Raw genomic sequence first — 25,050 nt, 5'->3', positions numbered from 1 at the left:
TTCCATGCCCCCACTACTCTCTGGGTAAAGAACCTACCTCTGATATCCCTCCTATATCTTCCACCTTTCACCTTAAATTTATGTCCCCTTGTAATGGTGTGTTCCACCTGGGGAAAAAGTCTCTGACTGTCTACTCTATCTATTCCCCTGATCATCTTATAAACCTCTATCAAGTCGCCCCTCATCCTTCTCCGCTCTAATGAGAAAAGGCCTAGCACCCTCAACCTTTCCTCGTAAGACCTACTCTCCATTCCAGGCAACATCCTGGTAAATCTTCTTTGCACCTTTTCCAGAGCTTCCACATCCTTCCTAAAATGAGGCGACCAGAACTGTACACAGTACTCCAAATGTGGCCTTACCAAAGTTTTGTACAGCTGCATCATCACCTCACGGCTCTTAAATTCAATCCCTCTGTTAATGAATGCGAGCACACCATAGGCCTTCTTCACAGCTCTATCCACTTGAGTGGCAACTTTCAAAGATGTATGAACATAGACCCCAAGGTCTCTGTGCTCCTCCACAATGCCAAGAACTCTACCGTTAACCCTGTATTCCGCATTCATATTTGTCCTTCCAAAATGGACAACCTCACACTTTTCAGGGTTAAACTCCATCTGCCACTTCTCAGCCCAGCTCTGCATCCTATCTATGTCTCTTTGCAGCCGACAACAGCCCTCCTTACTATCCACAACTCCACCAATCTTCGTATCGTCTGCAAATTTACTGACCCACCCTTCAACTCCCTCATCCAAGTCATTAATGAAAATCACAAACAGAAGAGGACCCAGAACTGATCCCTGCGGTACACCACTGGTAACTGGGATCCAGGCTGAATATTTGCCATCCATCACCACTCTGTGACTTCTATCGGTTAGCCAGTTCGTTATCCAACTGGCCAAATTTCCCACTATCCCATGCCTCCTTACTTTGTGCAGAAGCCTACCATGGGGAACTTTATCAAATGCCTTACTAAAATCCATGTACACTACATCCACTGCTTTACCTTCATCCACATGCTTGGTCACCTCCTCAAAGAATTAGAACATAGAACAATACAGCGCAGTACAGGCCCTTCGGCCCACGATGTTGCACCGAAACAAAAGCCATCTAACCTACACTATGCCATTATCATCCATATGTTTATCCAATAAACTTTTAAATGCCCTCAATGTTGGCGAGTTCACTACTGTAGCAGGTAGGGCATTCCACGGCCTCACTACTCTTTGCGTAAAGAACCTACCTCTGACCTCTGTCCTATATCTATTACCCCTCAGTTTAAAGTTATGTCCCCTCGTGCCAGCCATATCCATCCGCGGGAGAAGGCTCTCACTGTCCACCCTATCCAACCCCCTGATCATTTTGTATGCCTCTATTAAGTCTCCTCTTAACCTTCTTCTCTCCAACGAAAACAACCTCAAGTCCGTCAGCCTTTCCTCATAAGATTTTCCCTCCATACCAGGCAACATCCTGGTAAATCTCCTCTGCACCCGCTCCAAAGCCTCCACGTCCTTCCTATAATGCGGTGACCAGAACTGTACGCAATACTCCAAATGCGGCCGGACCAGAGTTCTGTACAGCTGCAACATGACCTCCCGACTCCGGAACTCAATCCCTCTACCAATAAAGGCCAACACTCCATAGGCCTTCTTCACAACCCTATCAACCTGGGTGGCAACTTTCAGGGATCTATGTACATGGACACCTAGATCCCTCTGCTCATCCACACTTTCAAGAACTTTACCATTAGCCAAATATTCCGCATTCCTGTTATTCCTTCCAAAGTGAATCACCTCACACTTCTCTACATTAAACTCCATTTGCCACCTCTCAGCCCAGCTCTGCAGCTTATCTATATCCCTCTGTAACCTGCTACATCCTTCCACACTATCGACAACACCACCGACTTTAGTATCATCTGCAAATTTACTCACCCACCCTTCTGCGCCTTCCTCTAGGTCATTGATAAAAATGACAAACAGCAACGGCCCCAGAACAGATCCTTGTGGTACTCCACTTGTGACTGTACTCCATTCTGAACATTTCCCATCAACCACCACCCTCTGTCTTCTTTCAGCTAGCCAATTTCTGATCCACATCTCTAAATCACCCTCAATCCCCAGCCTCCGTATTTTTTGCAATAGCCTACCGTGGGGAACCTTATCAAACGCTTTGCTGAAATCCATATACACCACATCAACTGCTCTACCCTCGTCTACCTGTTCAGTCACCTTCTCAAAGAATTCAATAAGATTTGTAAGGCAAGACCTACCCCTCACAAATCCGTGCTGACTATCCCTAATCAAGCAGTGTCTTTCCAGATGCTCAGAAATCCTATCCTTCAGTACCCTTTCCATTACTTTGCCTACCACCGAAGTAAGACTAACTGGCCTGTAATTCCCAGGGTTATCCCTAGTTCCTTTTTTGAACAGGGGCACGACATTCGCCACTCTCCAATCCCCTGGTACCACCCCTGTTGACAGTGAGGACGAAAAGATAATTGCCAACGGCTCTGCAATTTCATCTCTTGCTTCCCATAGAATCCTTGGATATATCCCGTCAGGCCCGGGGGACTTGTCTATCCTCAAGTTTTTCAAAATGCCCAACACATCTTCCTTCCTAACAAGTATTTCCTCGAGCTTACCAATCTGTTTCACACTGTCCTCTCCAACAATATCGCCCCTCTCATTTGTAAATACAGAAGAAAAGTACTCATTCAAGACCTCTCCTATCTCTTCAGACTCAATACACAATCTCCCGCTACTGTCCTTGATCGGACCTACCCTCGCTCTAGTCATTCTCATATTTCTCACATATGTGTAAAAGGCCTTGGGGTTTTCCTTGATCCTACCTGCCAAAGATTGTTCATGCCCTCTCTTAGCTCTCCTAATCCCTTTCTTCAGTTCCCTCCTGGCTATCTTGTATCCCTCCAATGCCCTGTCTGAACCTTGTTTCCTCAGCCTTACATAAGTCACCTTTTTCCTCTTAACAAGACATTCAACCTCTCTTGTCAACCATGGTTCCCTCACTCGACCATCTCTTCCCTGCCTGACAGGGACATACATATCAAGGACACGTAGCACCTGTTCCTTGAACAAGTTCCACATTTCACTTGTGTCCTTCCCTGCCAGCCTATGTTCCCAACTTATGCACTTCAATTCTTGTCTGACAACATCGTATTTACCCTTCCCCCAATTGTAAACCTTGCCCTGTTGCACGTACCTATCCCTCTCCATTACTAAAGTGAAAGTCACAGAATTGTGGTCACTATCTCCAAAATGCTCCCCCACTAACAAATCTACCACTTGCCCTGGTTCATTACCCAGTACTAAATCCAATATTGCCCCTCCTCTGGTCGGACAATCTACATACTGTGTTAGAAAAGCTTCCTGGACACACTGCACAAACACCACCCCATCCAAACTATTTGATCTAAAGAGTTTCCACTCAATATTTGGGAAGTTAAAGTCGCCCATGACTACTACCCTATGACTTCTGCACCTTTCCAAAATCTGTTTCCCAATCTGTTCCTCCACATCTCTGCTACTATTGGGGGGCCTATAGAAAACTCCTAACAAGGTGACTGCTCCTTTCCTATTTCTGACTTCAACCCATACTACCTCAATAGGGTGATACTCCTCGAACTGCCTTTCTGCAGCTGTTATACTATCTCTAATTAATAATGCCACCCCCCCCCCCCACCTCTTTTACCACCCTCCCTAATCTTATTGAAACATCTATAACCAGGGACCTCCAACAACCATTTCTGCCCCTCTTCTATCCACGTTTCCGTGATGGCCACCACAGGAAAGGAGAGGTCACCCTGTTGGGAGTTTTTTATAGGCCTCCTAATAGTTCTAGGGATGTAGAGGAAAGGATGGCGAAGATGATTCTGGATATGAGCGAAAGTAACAGGGTAGTTATTATGGGAGACTTTAACTTTCCAAATATTGACTGGAAAATATATAGTTCGAGTACAATAGATGGGTCGTTTTTTTGTACAGTGTGTGCAGGAGGGTTTCCTGAAACAATATGTTGACAGGCCAACAAGAGGCGAGGCCACGTTGGATTTGGTTTTGGGTAATGAACCAGGCCAGGTGTTGGATTTGGAGGTAGGAGAGCACTTTGGGGACAGTGACCACAATTCGGTGACGTTTACGTTAATGATGGAAAGGGATAAGTATACACCGCAGGGCAAGAGTTATAGCTGGGGGAAGGGCAATTATGATGCCATTAGACTTGACTTGGGGGGGATAAGGTGGAGAAGTAGGCTGCAAGTGTTGGGCACACTGGATAAGTGGGGCTTGTTCAAGGATCAGCTACTGCGTGTTCTTGATAAGTATGTACCGGTCAGACAGGGAGGAAGGCGTCGAGCGAGGGAACCGTGGTTTACCAAGGAAGTGGAATCTCTTGTTAAGAGGAAGAAGAAGGCCTATGTGAAGATGAAGTGTGAAGTTTCGGTTGGGGCGATGGATAGTTACAAGGTAGCGAGGAAGGATCTAAAGAGAGAGCTAAGACGAGCAAGGAGGGGACATGAGAAGTATTTGGCAGGAAGGATCAAGGAAAACCCAAAAGCTTTCTATAGGTATGTCAGGAATAAGCGAATGACTAGGGAAAGAGTAGGACCAGTCAAGGACAGGGATGGGAAATTGTGTGTGGAGTCTGAAGAGATAGGCGAGATACTAAATGAATATTTTTCGTCAGTATTCACTCAGGAAAAAGATAATGTTGTGGAGGAGAATGCTGAGCCCCAGGCTAATAGAATAGATGGCATTGAGGTACGTAGGGAAGAGGTGTTGGCAATTCTGGACAGGCTGAAAATAGATAAGTCCCCGGGACCTGATGGGATTTATCCTAGGATTCTATGGGAGGCCAGGGAAGAGATTGCTGGACCTTTGGCTTTGATTTTTATGTCATCATTGGCTACAGGAATAGTGCCAGAGGACTGGAGGACAGCAAATGTGGTCCCTTTGTTCAAAAAGGGGAGCAGAGACAACCCCGGCAACTATAGACCGGTGAGCCTCACGTCTGTAGTGGGTAAAGTCTTGGAGGGGATTATAAGGGACAAGATTTATAATCATCTAGATAGGAATAATATGATCAGGGATAGTCAGCATGGCTTTGTGAAGGGTAGGTCATGCCTCACAAACCTTATTGAGTTCTTTGAGAAGGTGACTGAACAGGTAGACGAGGGTAGAGCAGTTGATGTGGTGTATATGGATTTCAGCAAAGCGTTTGATAAGGTTCCCCACGGTAGGCTATTGCAAAAAATACGGAGGCTGGGGATTGAGGGTGATTTAGAGATGTGGATCAGAAATTGGCTAGCTGAAAGAAGACAGAGGGTGGTGGTTGATGGGAAATGTTCAGAATGGAGTACAGTCACAAGTGGAGTACCACAAGGATCTGTTCTGGGGCCGTTGCTGTTTGTCATTTTTATCAATGACCTAGAGGAAGGCGCAGAAGGGTGGGTGAGTAAATTTGCAGACGATACTAAAGTCGGTGGTGTTGTCGATAGTGTGGAAGGATGTAGCAGGTTACAGAGGGATATAGATAAGCTGCAGAGCTGGGCTGAGAGGTGGCAAATGGAGTTTAATGTAGAGAAGTGTGAGGTGATTCACTTTGGAAGGAATAACAGGAATGCGGAATATTTGGCTAATGGTAAAGTTCTTGAAAGTGTGGCTGAGCAGAGGGATCTAGGTGTCCATGTACATAGATCCCTGAAAGTTGCCACCCAGGTTGATAGGGTTGTGAAGAAGGCCTATGGAGTGTTGGCCTTTATTGGTAGAGGGATTGAGTTCCGGAGTCGGGAGGTCATGTTGCAGCTGTACAGAACTCTGGTCCGGCCGCATTTGGAGTATTGCGTACAGTTCTGGTCACCGCATTATAGGAAGGACGTGGAGGCTTTGGAGCGGGTGCAGAGGAGATTTACCAGGATGTTGCCTGGTATGGAGGGAAAATCTTATGAGGAAAGGCTGACGGACTTGAGGTTGTTTTCGTTGGAGAGAAGAAGGTTAAGAGGAGACTTAATAGAGGCATACAAAATGATCAGGGGGTTGGATAGGGTGGACAGTGAGAGCCTTCTCCCGCGGATGGATATGGCTGGCACGAGGGGACATAACTTTAAACTGAGGGGTAATAGATATAGGACAGAGGTCAGAGGTAGGTTCTTTACGCAAAGAGTAGTGAGGCCGTGGAATGCCCTACCTGCTACAGTAGTGGACTCGCCAACATTGAGGGCATTTAAAAGTTTATTGGATAAACATATGGATGATAATGGCATAGTGTAGGTTAGATGGCTTTTGTTTCGGTGCAACATCGTGGGCCGAAGGGCCTGTACTGCGCTGTATGTTCTATGTTCTATTGTAGTCCCAAGTACCGATCCATGCCTTAAGTTCACCCACCTTATTCCTGATGCTTCTTGCGTTGAAGTATACACACTTCAACCCATCTCCGTGCCTGCAAATACTCTCCTTTGTCAGTGTTCCCTTCCCCACTGCCTCATTACATGCTTTGGCGTCCTGAATATCGGCTACCTTAGTTGCTGGACTACAAATCCGGTTCCCATTCCCCTGCCAAATTAGTTTAAAACCTCCCGAAGAGTACTAGCAAACCTCCCTCCCAGGATATTGGTGCCCCTCTGGTTCAGATGCAACCCGTCCTGCTTGTACAGGTCCCACCTTCCCCAGAATGCGCTCCAATTATCCAAATACCTGAAGCCCTCCCTCCTACACCATTCCTGCAGCCACGTGTTCAACTGCACTCTCTCCCTATTCCTAGCCTCGCTATCACGTGGCACCGGCAACAAACCAGAGATGACAACTCTGTCTGTCCTGGCTTTCAACTTCCAGCCTAACTCCCTAAACTTGTTTATTACCTCCACACCCCTTTTCCTACCTATGTCGTTGGTACCAATGTGCACCACGACTTCTGGCTGCTCCCCCTCCCCCTTAAGGATCCTGAAGACACGATCCGAGACATCCCTGGCCCTGGCACCCGGGAGGCAACATACCTTCCGGGAGTCTCGCTCGCGACCACAGAATCTCCTATCCCCCTAACCATTGAATCTCCTACAACTATTGCTTTTCTATTCTCCCCCCTTCCCTTCTGAGCCCCAGAGCCAGACTCAGTGCCAGAGACTTGGCCGCTAGGGCCTTCCCCCGGTAGGTCATCCCCCCCCAACAGCATCCAAAACGGTATACTTGTTTTGAAGGGGAACGGCCACGAGGGATCCCTGCACTGTCTGCCTGTTTGTTTTTTTCCCCCTGACTGTAACCCAGGAAGTAGATTTAGGACTGAGCTTAGGAGGAACTTCTTCACCCAAAGGGTTGTGAATCTATGTAATTCCTTGCCCAGTGAAGCAGTTGAGGCTCCTTCATTAAATGTTTTCAAGGTAAAGGTAGATAGTTTTTTGAAGAATAAAGGAATAAAGGGTTATGGTGTTCGGGCGGGAAAGTGGACGTGAGTGCACAAAAGATCAGCCATGATCTCATTGAATGGTGGAGAAGGCTCGAGGGGCCAGATGGCCTACTCCTGATCCTAGTTCTCATGTTCTTATGAATAGAGCCGGATCCATCTGGTAACCGGGAATAGAGCCGGGAGCCGGATCCACCGGTAACCGGGAATAGAGCCGGAAACCGGGAATAGAGCCGGATCCACCTGGTAACTGGGAATAGAGCTGGGAACCGGGAATAGAGCTTGATCCATCCGATAACCGGGAATAGAGCCGGTTCCACCCAATAAACCAGGAATACACCTGGATCCACTCGGTAAACCAGGAATAAACTCCGATCCACCCGATAAACCAGGAATAAACCCGGATCCACCCAGTAAACCAGGAATACACCCGATAAACCAGGAATGCACCCGAATCCACCCGGTAAACCAGGAATACACCCGATAAACCAGGAATACACCCAGATCCACCCGATAAACCAGGAATACACCCGGATCCACCTGGTAAACCGGATCCATCTGAGAAATCGGGAATACACCTGGATTCATCCGATAAACTGGGAATGCACCTGGATCCATAAGACATGGGAGCAGAATAAGGCTATTCTGCACATTGAGTCTGCTCCGCCATTCAATCGTGGCTGATAGGTTTCTCATCCCCATTCTCCTGCCTGCTCCCCATAGCCCCTTATTGATCAAGAACCGATGTATCTCTGTCTTAAAGATACTCAGTGATTTGGCCTCCACATCCATCTGGTAAACCGGGCATACTGCCAGATCCATCTGATAAACCTGGAATACAGTCGGATCCAACATTGTTGATTAAAGAAGATATTGATACAATATTGAGGAAAGATATTAGTACAGATGATGTGGAATCTGTCTCGTCGAGTTGAGAAACACCAAGGGGCAAAATCCATTTGTAGGGGTGGTATACATACCACCAAACTGCAGTGGTAATGTTGGGAATAGCATTAGACAGGAAATGAGAGATGCATGTGATAAAGGAACATCTGTGATTATGGGTGACTTTAATCTGCACATAGATTGGGTGACTCAAATTAGTCACAGTACAACAGAGGAGGAATTTCTGGAGTGTGTACAGGATGGTTCTCTGGGCCTGTACGTTGAGGAACCAACTAGAGAACAGGCCATCTTGGACTGGGTGTTGTGCAATGAGAAAGGATTAGTTGGCAATCTAGTTGTGAGAGAACCTTAGGGATGAATGACCATAATATAGTAGATGAGTAGTGAGGTAGTTGATTCTGAGACCAGGGTCCTAAATCTAAACAAAGATAACTATGATGGTGTGAGGCACGAGCTGGCTATGACGGACTGGGAAACATTACTTAAAGGAAAGAAAGCGCAAAGGCAATGGCAGACACACAAGGAACGAATAGGTGAACTCCAAAAGTGTTCATTCCTATTTGGCGCAAGAATGGAAAGGGAACTATGGCCAAACCACGGCTTACAAGGGAATTAGTCATAGTAATGGATTCAAAGAAGATGCATGCAAATTAGCATGAAAAAGCAATAGACCTGAGCATTGGGAACAGTTTAAAATTCAGCAAAGGCAGACCAAGGGATTGATTAAGAAGGGAAAATACAATTTGAAAGTAAACAAGCGGGGAATATAAAAACTGACTGGAAAAGTTTCTATCGGTATGTAAAAAGAAAGGAAAGATGGATAAAAACAAATGTAGGCCCCTGACTGTCAGAAACGGGGGAATTCATAACTGGGAACAAAGAAATGACTGAGGAACTAAATTCATACTTTGCTTCTGTCTTCGCAAAGGAAGTCATGAATAATGTACTGGAAGTTCTGAGAAGCACAAATTTTAGTGAGGAGTTGAAGGAACTTAGTATTAGTAAAGAAATAGTTTGGGGGAAATTAATGGGATTGAAGGCAGACAAATTTCCAGGGCCTGATAATCTTCATCCCAGAGAATTTAAGGCAGTGACCTTAGAAATAGCAGATCAATTGTTGGTCATTTTCCAAAATTATTGGACTCTGAAATGGTTCCTACAGATTGGAGGGTAACGAATGTAACCCCGCTATTCAAAAAGGTAGAGAGAAAACAGGGAACTATAGACCACAAAGAACATAGAACGATACAGCGCAGTACAGGCCCTTCGGCCCACGCTGTTGCACCGAAACAAAAGCCATCTAACCTACACTATGCCATTAACATCCATATGTTTATCCAATAAACTTTTAAATGCCCTCAATGTTGGCGAGTTCACTACTGTTGCAGGTAGGGCATTCCACGGCCTCACTACTCTTTGCGTAAAGAACCTACCTCTGACCTCTGTCCTATATCTATTACCCCTCAGTTTAAAGCTATGTCCCCTCGTGCCAGCCATTTCCATTCGCGGGAGAAGGCTCTCACTGTCCACCCTATCTAACCCCCTGATCATTTTGTATGCCTCTATTAAGTCTCCTCTTAACCTTCTCTCCAACGAAAACAACCTCAAGTCCATCAGCCTTTCCTCATAAGATTTTCCCTCCATACCAGGCAACATCCTGGTAAATCTCCTCTGCACCCGCTCCAAAGCCTCCACGTCCTTCCTATAATGCGGTGACCAGAACTGTACGCAATACTCCAAATGCGGCTGCACCAGAGTTTTGTACAGCTGCAACATGACCTCCTGACTCCGGAACTCAATCCCTCTACCAATAAAGGCCAACACTCCATAGGCCTTCTTCACAACCCTATCAACCTGGGTGGCAACTTTCAGGGATCTATGTACATGGACACCTAGATCCCTCTGCTCATCCACACTTCCAAGAACTTTACCATTAGCCAAATATTCCGCATCCCTGTTATTCCTTCCAAAGTGAATCACCTCACACTTCTCTACATTAAACTCCATTTGCCACCTCTCAGCCCAGCTCTGCAACTTATCTATATCCCTCTGTAACCTGCTACATCCTTCCACACTGTCAACAACACCACCGACTTTAGTGTCGTCTGCAAATTTACTCACCCACCCTTCTGCGCCTTCCTCTAGGTCATTGATAAAAATGACAAACAGCAACCGCCCCAGAACAGATCCTTGTGGTACGCCACTTGTAACTGAACTCTATTCTGAACATTTCCCATCAACCACCACCCTCTGTCTTCTTTCAGCTAGCCAATTCCTGATCCACATCTCTAAATCACCCTCAATCCCCAGCTTCCGTATTTTCTGCAATAGCCTACCGTGGGGAACCTTATCAAACGCTTTACTGAAATCCATATACACCACATCAACTGCTCTACCCTCATCTACCTGTTCAGTCACCTTCTCAAAGAACTCAATAAGGTTTGTGAGGCATGACCTACCCTTCACAAAGCCATGCTGACTATCCCTGATCATATTATTCCTATCTAGATGATTATAAATCTTGTCTCTTATAATCCCCTCCAAGACTTTACTCACTACAGACGTGAGGCTCACCGGTCTATAGTTGCCGGGGTTGTCTCTGCTCCCCTTTTTGAACAAAGGGACCACATTTGCTATCCTCCAGTCCTCTGGCACTATTCCTGCAGCCAATGATGACATACAAATCAAAGCCAAAAGTCCAGCAATCTCTTCCCTGGCCTCCCAGAGAATCCTAGGATAAATCCCATCAGGCCCCGGGGACTTATCTATTTTCAGCCTGTCCAGAATTGCCAACACCTCTTCCCTACGTACCTCAGTGCCATCTATTATAATAGCCTGGGTCTCAGCATTCTCCTCCACAACATTATCTTTTTCCTGAGTGAATACTGACAAAAAATATTCATTTAGTATCTCGCCTATCTCTTCAGACTCCACACACAACTTCCCATCCCTGTCCTTGACGGTCCTACTCTTTCCCTAGTCATTCGCTTATTCCTGACATACCTATAGAAAGCTTTTGGGTTTTCCTTGATCCTACCTGCCAAATACTTCTCATGTCCCCTCCTTGCTCGTCTTAGCTCTCTCTTTAGATCCTTCCTCGCTACCTTGTAACTATCCATCGCCCCAACTGAAACTTCACACCTCATCTTCACATAGGCCTCCTTCTTCCTCTTAACAAGAGATTCCACTTCTTTGGTAAACCACGGTTCCCTCGCTCTACGCCTTCCTCCCTGCCTGACCGGTACATACTTATCAAGAACACGCAGTAGCTGATCCTTGAACAAGCTCCACTTATCCAGTGTGCCCAACACTTGCAGCCTACTTCTCCCTACCCCCCCAAGTCACGTCTAATGGCATCATAATTGCCCTTCCCCCAGCTATAACTCTTGCCCTGCGGGGTATACTTATCCCTTTCCATCATTAACGTAAACGTCACTGAATTGTGGTCACTGTCCCCAAAGTGCTCTCCTACCTCCAAATCCAACACCTGGCCTGGTTCATTACCCAAAACCAAATCCAACGTGGCCTCGCCTCTTGTTGGCCTGTCAACATATTGTGTCAGGAAACCCTCCTGCACACACTGTACAAAAAACGACCCATCTAATGTACTCGAACTATATCTCTTCCAGTCAATATTTGGAAAGTTGAAGTCTCCCATAATAACTACCCTGTTACTTTCGCTCTTATCCAGGATCATCCTCGCCATCCTTTCCTCTACATCCCTAGAACTATTTGGAGGCCTATAGAAAACTCCCAACGGGGTGACCTCTCCTTTCCTGTTTCTAACCTCAGCCCATACTACCTCGGAAGATGAGTCCCCACCTAGCATCCTCTCCGCCACCGTAATACTGCTCTTGACTAGCAGCGCCACATCTCCCCCTCTTTTGCCTCCTCTGAGCTTACTAAAACACCTAAACCCCGGAACCTGCAACATCCATTCCTGTCCCTGCTCTATCCATGGCTCCGAAATGGCCACAACATCGAAGTCCCAGGTACCAACCCATGCTGCCAGTTCCCCTACCTTATTTCGTATACTCCTGGCATTGAAGTAGACACACTTCAAACCACCTACCTGAACACTGGCCCCCTCCTGCGACGTCAAATCTGTGCTCTTGACCTCTATACTCTCATTCTCCCTTACCCTAAAACTACAATTCAGGTTCCCATGCCCCTGCTGCATTAGTTTAAACCCCCCCAAAGAGCACTAACAAATCTCCCCCCCAGGATATTTGTGCCCCTCAGGTTCAGATGTAGACCATCCTGTCTGTAGAGGTCCCACCTTCCCCAGAAAGAGCCCCAGTTATCCAGAAATCTGAATCCCTCCCGCCTGCACCATCCCTGTAGCCACGTGTTTAATTGCTCTCTCTCCCTATTCCTCATCTCACTATCACGTGGCACGGGCAACAACCCAGAGATAACAACTCTGTTTGTTCTAGTTCTGAGCTTCCATCCTAGCTCCCTGAAAGCCTGCCTGACATCCTTGTCCCCTTTCCTACCTATGTCGTTAGTGCCAATGTGGACCACGACTTGGGGCTGCTCCCCCTCCCCCTTAAGGACCCGGAAAACACGATCCGAGACAGTGAGCCTAACATCTGTAGAAGGGAAGTTGCTGGAGTCTATTATCAAGGATTTCATAGAACAGCATTTGGAAAGCAGTGGTGTAATCAGACAAAGTCAACGTGGAAGAGAAATCATGCTTGACAAATCTACGAGAATTCTTTGAAGATGTATCTAATAGAGTTGACCAGGGAGAACTGGCGGATGTGGTTTATTTAAACCTTCAGAAGGCTTTCGGAAAGTTCTCACATAGCAGATTAATATGTAAAGTTAAAGCACATAGGATTACAAGTAGTGTCCTGAGATGGATAGAAAGCAGACAACAAACAAAAAGTTGGAATAGATGGGTCTTTTTCTGATTACCAACTGTTCACATTATATATTAATGATTTGGATGAGGAAACTAAATTATTGGGCGGGGTTTTCCGTTGCCTGACGCCAATATTGTAATCGGCGATCGGGCAGAGAATCCTTCTTTACGACCGAATCGGGGGCGGCGCCTATTTTTGGATGCTCCGCCCCCTCCAAAATGCGTCATCGAGGAGTACGCCGTTTCCTGAAGGCCCCTGATGGGCCGAGTTCGCGACACGCGGTTCACTTGTGCTCTCAGTTTTTGTGAACCCAGCGTGGTGACTGCAGTATGTGTCCAGCACCGCCACAGTCGGGGGGGGGGGGGGGGGAAGCGGAGCCGTGCCGCTGGCCGGGGGGGGGGGGGTTCGGTAAGGGCTGGGGGACTGGTGGGGGGTGGCGAGGGGGTGTCCAGGGAGGCACTATCTGGCAGGTCGGGTCCGCGGCAGCTGGCGCTATGTTGTACGGCGCGACAGCTGCAGGTCGTCACTGTGCGCATGCGCGGCCACGGCCCTGGCAATGTTCCGGCCGTTTATTCCGTGAAGGCCGTGTCTTTTACGTTGCGCAGCAGTCAGAGGGTTCGGTGCTGGGGCTTTGCAGATTTTCCCCCTGTAAAACACGTAAAACTAGACACTTCCTCCGGACATTGCCTCAAAATCGGAGAATCCAGCCCATTATCTCCAAATTTGCAGATGATAAACAATTGGGTGGGAGGGTGAGCTGTGAGGAGGATGCAGAGATGCTTCAACAGAATTTGGGCAGGTTGAGTGAGTGGCACTTGTTTGGCAGATGCTGTATAATGTGGATAAATGTGAGTTTATCCACTTCAGAAGCAAAAATGAGAAGGCAGATGATTATTGAATGGGTGCAAATTTAGAGAGGTGAATACTCAGTGAGATCTTGATGTCCTCGTGCATCGTAGAATCACAGAATTTACAGTGCAGAAGGAGGCCATTCAGTCCATCGAGTCTGCACTGGCCCTCAAAAAGAGCTCCTTACCTAAACCCACACCTCCACACTATCCCTGTAACCCCACCTAATCCAACCTTTTTGCTTAGAAAATATTTTATTGCAGCATTTGTAATTTTCACAATTTAACATATTGACATTTCTAAAACAATCACGCGGGTCGATGCTCAAAATGTCCCCTAAAATAACAACAAACAATAAACCATGTACCCCACTTCTCCCGCCCTATTCCCAATTACCCGTATACTAAATTCCCTGTCCTTATTTAACATTACATGCCTCCTATTTTCTCGGAAGGACCGTCATCTTCACCGTCTGAACCGTCTGTGAAACCCTCCCCGCCAGCGTCAGTGAGAGCATGTCCCATCTACAAAAATCCCTTCTCATTTGATCCACTGCTTTGCCCAAATTTAAGTTGTGAAGCTGCCCCAATCCTTAGCCACTTGAATCCCCAGATACCTAAAACTCTTCCCAACCACTTTAAAAGGTAGCTCCTTCAGCCTCCTTTCATGCCCCCGTGCACATCTCGCTTTTTCCCATATTTAACTTATAGCCTGAAAATCGCCCAAATTCTCCTAATACCTCCATGATTTCGGTCATCCCCCCACCGGGTCCGTGATATAAAGCAGCAAATCGTCCGCATAGAGAGACCCTGTGTTCCACCCACCCCCCACCCCAACCCCACTATACCCCTCCAGGTATTCGCTGCTCTCAGAGCCATTGCTAAGTGTTCTATGGCCATGGCAAACAGTAATGGGGAGAGCGGGCATCCCTGCCTTGTCCCCTGACAAAGACTAAAGTATTCTGACCAAACTCGGTTAGTTCTTACATTTGCCACCGGGGCCTGGTACAATAGCCGGACCCACTCCACAAATCCCTGCCCAAACCCAACCTGCCAAAAATATCCCATAAATACTTCCACTCCACTCGGTCGAAAGCCTTCTTCACATCCATGGCAACTACCACCTCAGCCTCGCACCCCTCCGCTGGCATCATAATTACATTAAGAAGCCGTCTCATGTTGGATGTCAGGTTCCTGCCGTTTACAAATCCAATCTGATCATCCCCAATTATCTCCGGGGTACAATCTATTCGAGTGGCCAGGATCTTTGCCAATAATTTGGCATCTACATTCAAGAGGGAGATTGGCCTGTACGATCCACAGCTCTCCGGATCCTTGTCACGCTTCAGGAAGAGAGAAATTGATGCCTGTGCTAACGTTGGGGGAGTACTCCCAGCTCCTTGGACTCGTTGAAAGCCTTAACCAGGAGCGGCCCCAGTAACCCAGAGACCGTCTTATAAAATTCCACTGGGAATCCATCAGGTCCCGGGGCTTTACCCGATTGTATCACCCACAATCCATCTATCACCTCCCCAAGCCCAATCGGGGCCCCCCAGGGCTTCAACCAGCTCCTCATTTTCCTTCGGGAAATCAAGCCTGTCCAGGAATTGATTCATGCCCTCCTCCCCAACCTGGGGTTCCGACTCGGATAGCTGGCTATACAATTCCTGGAACACTTCATTCACCGCCCCCGGGTCCGTCACCATCTTCCCCCTCAAATCCTTTATTTTCCCTATTTCTCTCACCGCCTCCTGTTTCCTCAGCTGATGCGCCAGCGTCCTGCTAGCTTTCTCCCCATGTTCATATATTGCCCATTTTACCCTCCTCAGCTGACCCTCTGCCTTTCCTGTGGAAAAGAGCCCAAACTCCATTTGAAGTCTCTGACGCTCCTTCAGGAGCTCCTCATTTGGAGACTCCGAGTATCTCCTGTCCACCTGTAAGATTTCTCCTACCAACCTGTCCAGCTCCGACCGCTCAGTTTTATCCCTGTGGACTTGATCGAAATACATTCCCCTCTAATGACCGCTTTCAGTGCCTCCCAGACCACCGCAGCTGCAGTCTTTCCCGTGTCATTGATCTTTATGTACCCCCGAATGGCCTCTCTCACTTGCTCACAGATCTCCTCATCCGCTAACAGCCCTGTATCTAGTCTCCACTGTGGGCGCTGGGACATTCCCGTGTCTGCTCGTAGGTCTATCCAGTGTGGTGTATGATCTGAGACCACAATTGCTGAGTATTCCGTGTCCTCAACCCCTGCTAACAGTGTTTTATCTAGCACGAAGAAATTTATCCTGGAATACGCCTTATGTACATGGGAGTAGAATGAATTTTCACTGCTCCTTGGTCTCTCAAATCTCCACGTATCCACCCCTCCCATGTTCTCCATGAACCCCCCGCAGTTTCTTTGCCATTGCTGATAGATACCCCAATCTAGTACTCGACCGGTCCAATCTCTGGTCCAGGACCGTATTAAAGCCCCATGATCAGCCGGTGCGAGTCAAGGTCTGGGATCTTCCCCAGCACCTTCCTGATAAACGCAACATCATCCCAGTTTGGGGTATATATATTGACCAGCACCACTGCCATTCCCTCCAGCTTCCCGCTACCCATAATAAATCTGCCTCCCGGGTCTGCCTCTATCCTCCTACCTCGAATGTCACCCTTTTATTCATCAGGATAGCCACCCCCCTTATTTTAAAGTCCAGTCTTGAATGAAACACATTGCCCAACCCATCCCTTCTGTAATTTGGTCTCCCAGCTTCAAGTGTGTCTCCTGTAACATAGCCATGTCCGCTTTTAACAGTCTCAGGTGTGTGAATACACAAGCTCTCTTAACCGGCGAGTTCAGTCCACGAACATTCCATGTAACCAGTCTGGCCGGGGATGCTTGTGCCCCCACGCCCCCCCCCCCTGCCCCCCGCCCCGCCCCCCCCGCTCCCTCCCCTCCTCCCCTCCCCTCCCCCCCTCCCCTCCCCCTCCCCCCCCTCCCCTCCCCCTCCTCCCCTCCCCCCCTCCCCCTCCCCTCCCCCCTCCTCCCCTCCCTCCCCCCTCCCCTCCCCTCCCTCCCCCCCTCCCCCCTCCCCCCTCCCCCTCCCCCCCCTCTCCCCCTCCCCCTCCCCCCCCTCCCCCTTCACTACCACAGAAAGTAGTCGAGGCCAAAATATTGCGTAATTTCACGAAGGAATTAAATGTAGCTCTTGGGGCTAAAGGGATCGAGGGATATGGGGGGAAGGCGGGATCAGGATATTGAACTTGATAATCAGCCATAATCATAATGAATGGCCCACAGCAGCCTCGAAGGGCCGAAAGGCCTCCTCCTGCTTCTGTTTGCTATGTTTAGGGCAGCTCGGTAGCATAGTGGTTATCACTGTGGTTTCACAGCGCCAGGGTCCCAGGTTTGTTTCCTTGCTGGGTCACTGTGCGGAGTCTGCACGTTCTCCCCGTGTCTGCGTGGGTTTCCTCCGGGTGCCCCGGTTTCCTCCCACAGTCCAAAGATGTGCAGGTTAGGAGGATTGGCCATGCTAAATTGCCCTTAGTGTCCAGAAAGGTTAGGAGGGGTTATTGGGTTAAGGGTTCAAGTGAGGGATTAAGTGGGTCGGTGCAGACTCGATGGGCCAAATGGCCTCCTTCTGCACTGCATGTTCTATGTTCTATAAACCGGAAATACTGCCAGGTACATCTAATTAACCGGAATTACACACAGGACCATCTGATAAACCGGGAATACACCCGGATTAATCTGATAAACCGGGAATACATTCAGATCCATCTGATAAACCGGGAATAGACTCGGTTCCATCTGATAAACCGGGAATTCACCCGGGTCAATCAGATAAACCAGGAATACGGATCAATCTCGGAAACTGGGAATACACCCGGCTCAATCTGATAAACCGGGAATACACTCGGATCCATCTGATAAACCGAGAATACACCCGGATCAATCTGATAAACCGGGAATACTCTCGGATCCATCAGATAAACCAGGAATACGGATCAATCTCGGAAACTGGGAATACACCCGGCTCAATCTGATAAACCGGGAATACACTCGGATCCATCTTATAAACCGAGAATACACCCGGATCAATCTGATAAACCGGGAATACTCTCGGATCCATCTGATAAACCGGGAATTCACCTGGATACATTTGACACTGGGAATACACCCGGATCAATCTGATAAACCGGGAATACTCTCGGATCCATCTGATAAACCGGGAATTCACCTGGATCAATTTGACAAACCGGGAATACACCCGCGTCAATCTGATCAACCAGAAATGCACCAGAACCATCTGATAAATCCGGAATTCACCCAGATCCATCTGATAAACCCAGAATACTGCCGGATCCATCTGATAAACCAGGAGTACGGATCAATCTCAGAAACTGAGAATACACCTGGATCCATCTGATCAACTGGGATTACACCCGGATCAATCTGATAAATCGGGAATACACTCTGATCTATCTGATAAACCAAGAATACACCCGGATCAATCTGATAAACCGGGAATACTCTCGGATCCATCTGATAAACCGGAAATTCACCTGGATAAATTTGACAAACCGGGAATACACCCGGATCAATCTGATAAACTGGAAATGCACCTGAATCTATCTGATAAACCGGGAATACACCCGGATCCATCTGATAAACCCAGAATACTGCCAGATCCATCTGATAAACCCGGAATACGGATCAAACTCAGAAACGGGGAATACACCTGGATCGATCTGATCAACTGGAAATACACCCGGATCAATCTGATAAACCGGGATTACACCCGGATCAATCTGATAAACCGGGAATAGACTCGGATCCATTCGATAAACCTGGTATACACCCGGATCAATCTGATAAATAGGTAATTCACCTAGATCCATCTGATAATCTGGGAATACACCCGGATCTATTTGACAAACCGGGAATACACCGGATCCATCTGATAAACTAGGAATACAGCTGGATCCATCTGATAAACCGGGAATACAACTGGATCCATCTGATTAAATGATAATACATCCGAATCCATCTGATAAGCCGGGAATACAGCTGAATTCATCCGATAAACTGGGAATACACCCAGATCCATTGATAAACCATACACTCGGACCAATCTGACACACCGGATATACACTCGGATCCATCTGATAAACTGGGAATACACCCGGACCAATCTGTTAAACCGGGAATACACTCGGATCTGTTTGCTAAACTCACAACTATCTGATAAACCGGGAATATAGCCAGATCATGTGAGATACCGGGAAACATCTGGATCAATCTGATAAACTGAGAACACAGCCGGATCCATCTGATAAACCTGGAATTCTGCCGGATCCATCTGATAAATTGGGAATACACCCGGATCCATCTGACAAACTGGGAATATATCCGGATCCATCTGATAAACTGGGAATATAGCCGGATCCATCTGACAATCTGGGAATACAGTCGGATCCATCTGATAAACTGGGAATACAGCCGGATCCACCTGATAAACCCAGAATACTGCCGGATCCACCTGATAAACTCGGAATACACCAGGATCCATCTGATAAACTCGGAATGCTGCCAGATCCATCTGCTAACCGAGAGTACACCCGGATCCATTTGATAACTGAGACTACAGCCGGATCCACCTGACAACCTGAAAATACACCCGGATCTATCTGATAAACTGGGAATACAGCCGGATCCATCTGAAAAAACGAATACAGCAGGATCAATCTGATAAATCGGGAACACACATGGATCCATATGATCAACCAGGAATAGACCCAGATCCAGCTGTTGAACCAGGAATGCACCCAAATCCATTTGATAATCTGAGAATACACCTGGACCTATTTGATAAACCGGGAATATACCCGGATCCATCTCATAAACTAGGAATACAGCTTGATCCATTTGATAAACCGGGAATACACCCAGATTCATTTGATAAACCGGGAATACACCCGGATCCATCTGATGAACTAGGAATACACCCAGATTCATTTGATAATCCGGGAACACACCCGGATCCATATGATAAACGAGAAATACACCCAGGTCCATCTGATAAGCCAGGAATACAGCCGGATCAATCTGATAAACAGGGAATTCACCCAGATCCATCTGATAAACCGGGAATACACCCGGATCCATTTGACAAACCGGGAATACACCCGGATACATCTGATAAACTAGGAATACAGCTGGATCCATCTGATAAACCGGGAATATAACCGGATCCATCTGTTTAAATGGTAATACATCCAAATCCATCTGATAAACCGGGAATACAGCTGAATTCATCCGATAAACTGGGAATACACTTGGATCCATTGATAAACCATACACTCGGACCAATCTGACACACCGGATATACACGTTGATCCATCTGATAAACTGGGAATACACCCGGACCAATCTGTTAAACCGGGAATACACTCGGATCCATTTGCTAAACTCGCATCTATCTGATAAACCGGGAATATAGCCAGATCATGTGACCTACCGGGAACCAGCTGGATCAATCTGATAATCTGGGAACACAGCCGGATCCATCTGATAAACCTGGAATTCTGCCGGATCCATCTGATAAATCGGGAATACACCCGGATCCATCTGATAAACCTGGAATGCACCCGGATCCATCTGATAAACACGGATACCCGGATCCATCGGATAAACCTGGAATGCACCCGGATCCATCTGATAAACCCGGAATGCACCCGGATCCATCTGATAAACCTGGAATACACCAGGATCCATCTGATAAACCGGGAATACACCTGGATCCATCTAATAAACCGGGAATACACTCGGATCCATCTGATAAACCTGGAATGCACCCGGATCCATCTGATAAACCGGGAATACACCTGGATCCATCTAATAAACTGGGAATACACCCGGATCCATCTGATAAACCCAGAATGCACCCGGATCCATCTGATAAACCCGAAATACATCCGGATCCATCTGATAAACCGGGAATACACCCGGATTTGAATGAGAAACCGGGAAGACACCCAGATCCATCTGATAAACCGGGAATACATCCGGGTCCATCTGATAAACCGGGAATACAGACAGATCCATCTGAAACACGGAATACAGCCAGATCAATCTGCTAACCGGGAATACACCCAGATCCATCTGATAAACCGGGAATACAGCCGGATCCATCTCAGAAACTGTGAATACACCCGGATCCACCTGATAAACCCCGAATGCACCCAGATCCATCTGATAAACCTGTAATACAGCCAGATCCATCTGATGAATGAAATGAAATGAAAATCACTTATTGTCACAAGTAGAAAAGCCCCTAGTCGCCACATTCCGGCGCCTGTTCGGGGAGGCTGTTACGGGAATTGAACCGTGCTGCTGGCCTGCCTTGGTCTGCTTTCAAAGCCAGCGATTTAGCCCTGTGCTAAACAGCCTCAGATAAACCGGGAATACACGCAGATCCATCTGATAAACCCGGAATGCACCCGGATCCATCTGATAAACCCGGAATACACCCAGATCCATCTGATAAACCGGGAATACACCCGGATTCATCTGATAAACCGGGAATACAGCCAGATCCATCTGATAAACGCGGAATACACCCGGATTCATCTGATAAACCCGGAATACAGCCGGATCCATCTGATAAACCCGGAATCCACCTGATAAACCCGGAATGCACCCAGATCCATCTGATAAACCCGGAATACAGCCAGATCCATCTGATAAACCCGGAATACACCTGGATCCATCTGATAAACCCGGAATACACCCAGATCCACCTGATAAACCCGGAATACACCCGGATCCACCAGATAAACCTGGAATACACCCAGATCCATCTGATAAACCCGGAATACACCCAGATCCACCTGATAAACCCGGAATGCACCCGGATCCACCCGGAATACACCCAAATCCATCTGATAAACCCGGAATACAGCCGGATCAATCTGATTAACCCGGAATACACCCAGATCCATCTGATAAACCCGGAATACACCCAGATCCATCTGATAAACCCGAAATACACCTGGACCCATCTAATAAACCCGGAATACAGCCGGATCCATCTGATAAACCGGGAACACAGCCGGGTCCATCTGATAAACCCAGAATACACCTGGACCCATCTAATAAACCCGGAATACAGCCAGTTCCATCTGATAAACCCGGAATACACCTGGACCCATCTAATAAACCCGGAATACAGCTGGATCCATCTGATAAACCGGGAACACAGCCGGGTCCATCTGATAAACCCAGAATACACCTGGATCCATCTGATAAACCCGGAATACAGCCAGATCCATCTGATAAACCCAGAATACACCCGGATCCACCTGATAAACCCAGAATACACCCAGATCCATCTGATAAACCCGGAATACACCTGGATCCATCTGATAAACCCGGAATACACCCGGATTCACCTGATAAACCCGGAATACACCCAGATCCATCTGATAAACCCGGAATACACCCAGATCCATCTGATAAACCCGGAATACACCCAGATCCATCTGATAAACCCGGAATACACCCAGATCCATCTGATTAACCGGGAATACACCCGGATCCATCTGATAAACCCGGAATACAGCCGGATCCATCTGATAAACCGGGAATACAGCTGGATCCATCTGATAAACCCGGAATACAGCCAGGTCCATCTGATTAACCGGGAATACACCTGGATCCATCTGATAAACCCGGAATACACCCAGATCCATCTGATAAACAGGTGGAGAAGGTAGTCAAGAAGGCATACGGCATGCTTGCCTTCATTGGCCGGGGCATTGAGAAGAAGAATTGGCAAGTCATGTTGCAGCTGTATAGAACCTTAGTTAGGCCACACTTGGAGTATAGTGTTCAATTCTGGTCGCCACACTACCAGAAGGATGTGGAGGCTTTAGAGAGGGTGCAGAAGAGATTTACCAGAATGTTTCCTGGTAAGGAGGGCATTAGCTATGAGGAGCGGTTGAATAAACTCGGTTTGTACTCACTGGAACAAAGGAGGTTGAGGGGAGACCTGATAGAGGTATACAAAATTATGAGGGGCATAGACAGAGTGGATAGTCAGAGGCATTTCCCCAGGGTAGAGGGGTCAATTACTAGGGGGCATAGGTTTAAGGTGAGAGGGGCAAGGTTTAGAGTAGATGTACGAGGCAAGTTTAATACGCAGAGGGTAGTGGGTGCCTGGAACTTGCTGCCGGAGGAGGTGATGGAAGCAGGGACGATAGTGACATTTAAGGGGAATCTTGACAAATATATGAATAGGATGGGAACAGAGGGATACGGACCCAGGAAGTGTAGAAGATTGTAGTTTAGTCGGGCAGCATGGTCGGCACGGGCTAGGAGGGCCGAAGGGCCTGTTCCTGTGCTGTACATTTCTTTGTTCTTTGTTCTTGTTCTTGATAAACCGGGAATACACCCGGATCCACCTGATAAACCCGGAATACACCTGGACCCATCTGATAAACCGGGAATACACCCGGATCCACCTGATAAACCCGGAATACACCTGGACCCATCTGATAAACCGGGAATACAGCCAGATCCATCTGATTAACCGGGAATACACCCAGATCCATCTGATAAACCGGGAATACAGCTGGATCAATCTGATAAACCCGGAATTCACCTGGATCCATCTGATAAACCCGGAATACACCCAGATCCATCTGATAAACCCGGAATGCACCCAGATCCATCTGACAAACCGGGAATACAGCCGGATCCATCTGATAAACCGGGAATACACCCGGATCCACCTGATAAACCCGGAATATACCTGGACCCATCTGATAAACCGGGAATACAGCCAGATCCATCTGATTAACCGGGAATACACCCAGATCCATCTGATAAACCGGGAATACAGCTGGATCAATCTGATAAACCCGGAATTCACCTGGATCCATCTGATAAACCCGGAATACACCCAGATCCATCTGATAAACCCGGAATGCACCCAGATCCATCTGATAAACCGGGAATACAGCCGGATCCATCTGATTAACCGGGAATACACCCGGATTGTTTTTTAATAAATGAGAGTGCAACGGATTCAGTTGATAAACTGGGACTGGAGCCTAACCCGAATTAACATAATGACGTGAGAATGGACTGGATTAATGTGAAGTGAATGGGTTGAAGGGGAAAGTGATTCTTTTATCACACTAGTGACTTAATTCCGCTAATGGACATGGCCCAAACTGCTTTGTAAAGGATTGCTCATTACTTATCATTGCAAACACTGATCTGTGTGTTGTTTCTCATGTAGGACTGGCAGGAATTTAGCAGAGAGCTATTTGATGTGGTGCTCCAACAGTTGGCAGAAAACCATGTTGAATTCTTCACTGATTTATCCGCATCCGAAAAAGCACTCCTTGTAGAGCGAGCTGCCAAAACGATCGATAGAGGTAAGATTGTAGCATCAGAAAAAAATCACAACCGATGCGACAAAATATTCCTTGATCTGCTTCTCTCTTCACAGATGCTGCCAGACCTGCAGAGTATTTCCAACATTTTCTATTTTTATTTGTGACAAAATACATAGTGGGGGCGATTCTCCGAGCCCCGTGCCACGACGCCGGTGCGCGATTCTCCGAGGTGCGGAGAATCGGTGACGTTTGCGCCTGCGCGTTTGGTGCGGCGCCAGGGAATCGGCGGGGCCGCCGATTCTCCAGCCCAAATAGGCCGAGCAACCGCTCCGACATGACAGAGTCCCGCCGGCGCCATTCACCCCTGATCGCTGCCGGGGGGGCGGCCTGTGCAGGGGGGGTCTCCTTCACCGGGGGGGCCTCCGATGGGGTCTGGCCCGTGATCGGGGCCCACCGATCGGCAGGCCGCCCCCCCCCCCCCCGCCCGGGCCTACCTTCTGCCGCGGCCGGCCCCTGAACACCGACCCCATGTTGGGTCAGGGCCGGCGCACAGAAGAAGTTCCCCGCGCATGCGGAGGATGGCGCGGCCCAACTGTGCATGCGCAGGTTGGTGCGAACCACTC

The 25,050-nt window shown here is 47.8% G+C and overlaps 1 protein-coding gene across 8 annotated transcripts in view; it reads left to right on the top strand.

Annotated features, from left to right (window-relative positions):
• The window catches only part of LOC140387046 (uncharacterized), a 262,462-nt gene that overhangs the window by 6,692 nt on the left and 230,720 nt on the right, over positions 1–25,050 (top strand). For 7 of the 8 annotated variants that reach the window (XM_072470055.1, XM_072470052.1, XM_072470056.1 and 4 more), the window contains exon 2: positions 24,328–24,466. In XM_072470055.1, the coding sequence (XP_072326156.1) occupies positions 24,328–24,466 (139 nt within the window). Of the gene's footprint in view, positions 1–24,327; positions 24,467–25,050 lie in introns of those variants that run through there. The other variant, XM_072470054.1, reaches the window with a different exon arrangement.

Source organism: Scyliorhinus torazame, chromosome 12 (genome assembly GCF_047496885.1).
Source record: "Scyliorhinus torazame isolate Kashiwa2021f chromosome 12, sScyTor2.1, whole genome shotgun sequence".
Classification (NCBI taxonomy): domain Eukaryota; kingdom Metazoa; phylum Chordata; class Chondrichthyes; order Carcharhiniformes; family Scyliorhinidae; genus Scyliorhinus; species Scyliorhinus torazame.
The sequence above is the reverse complement of the archived record's forward strand: the minus strand, read 5'-3'. Positions and strand labels throughout refer to the sequence as shown.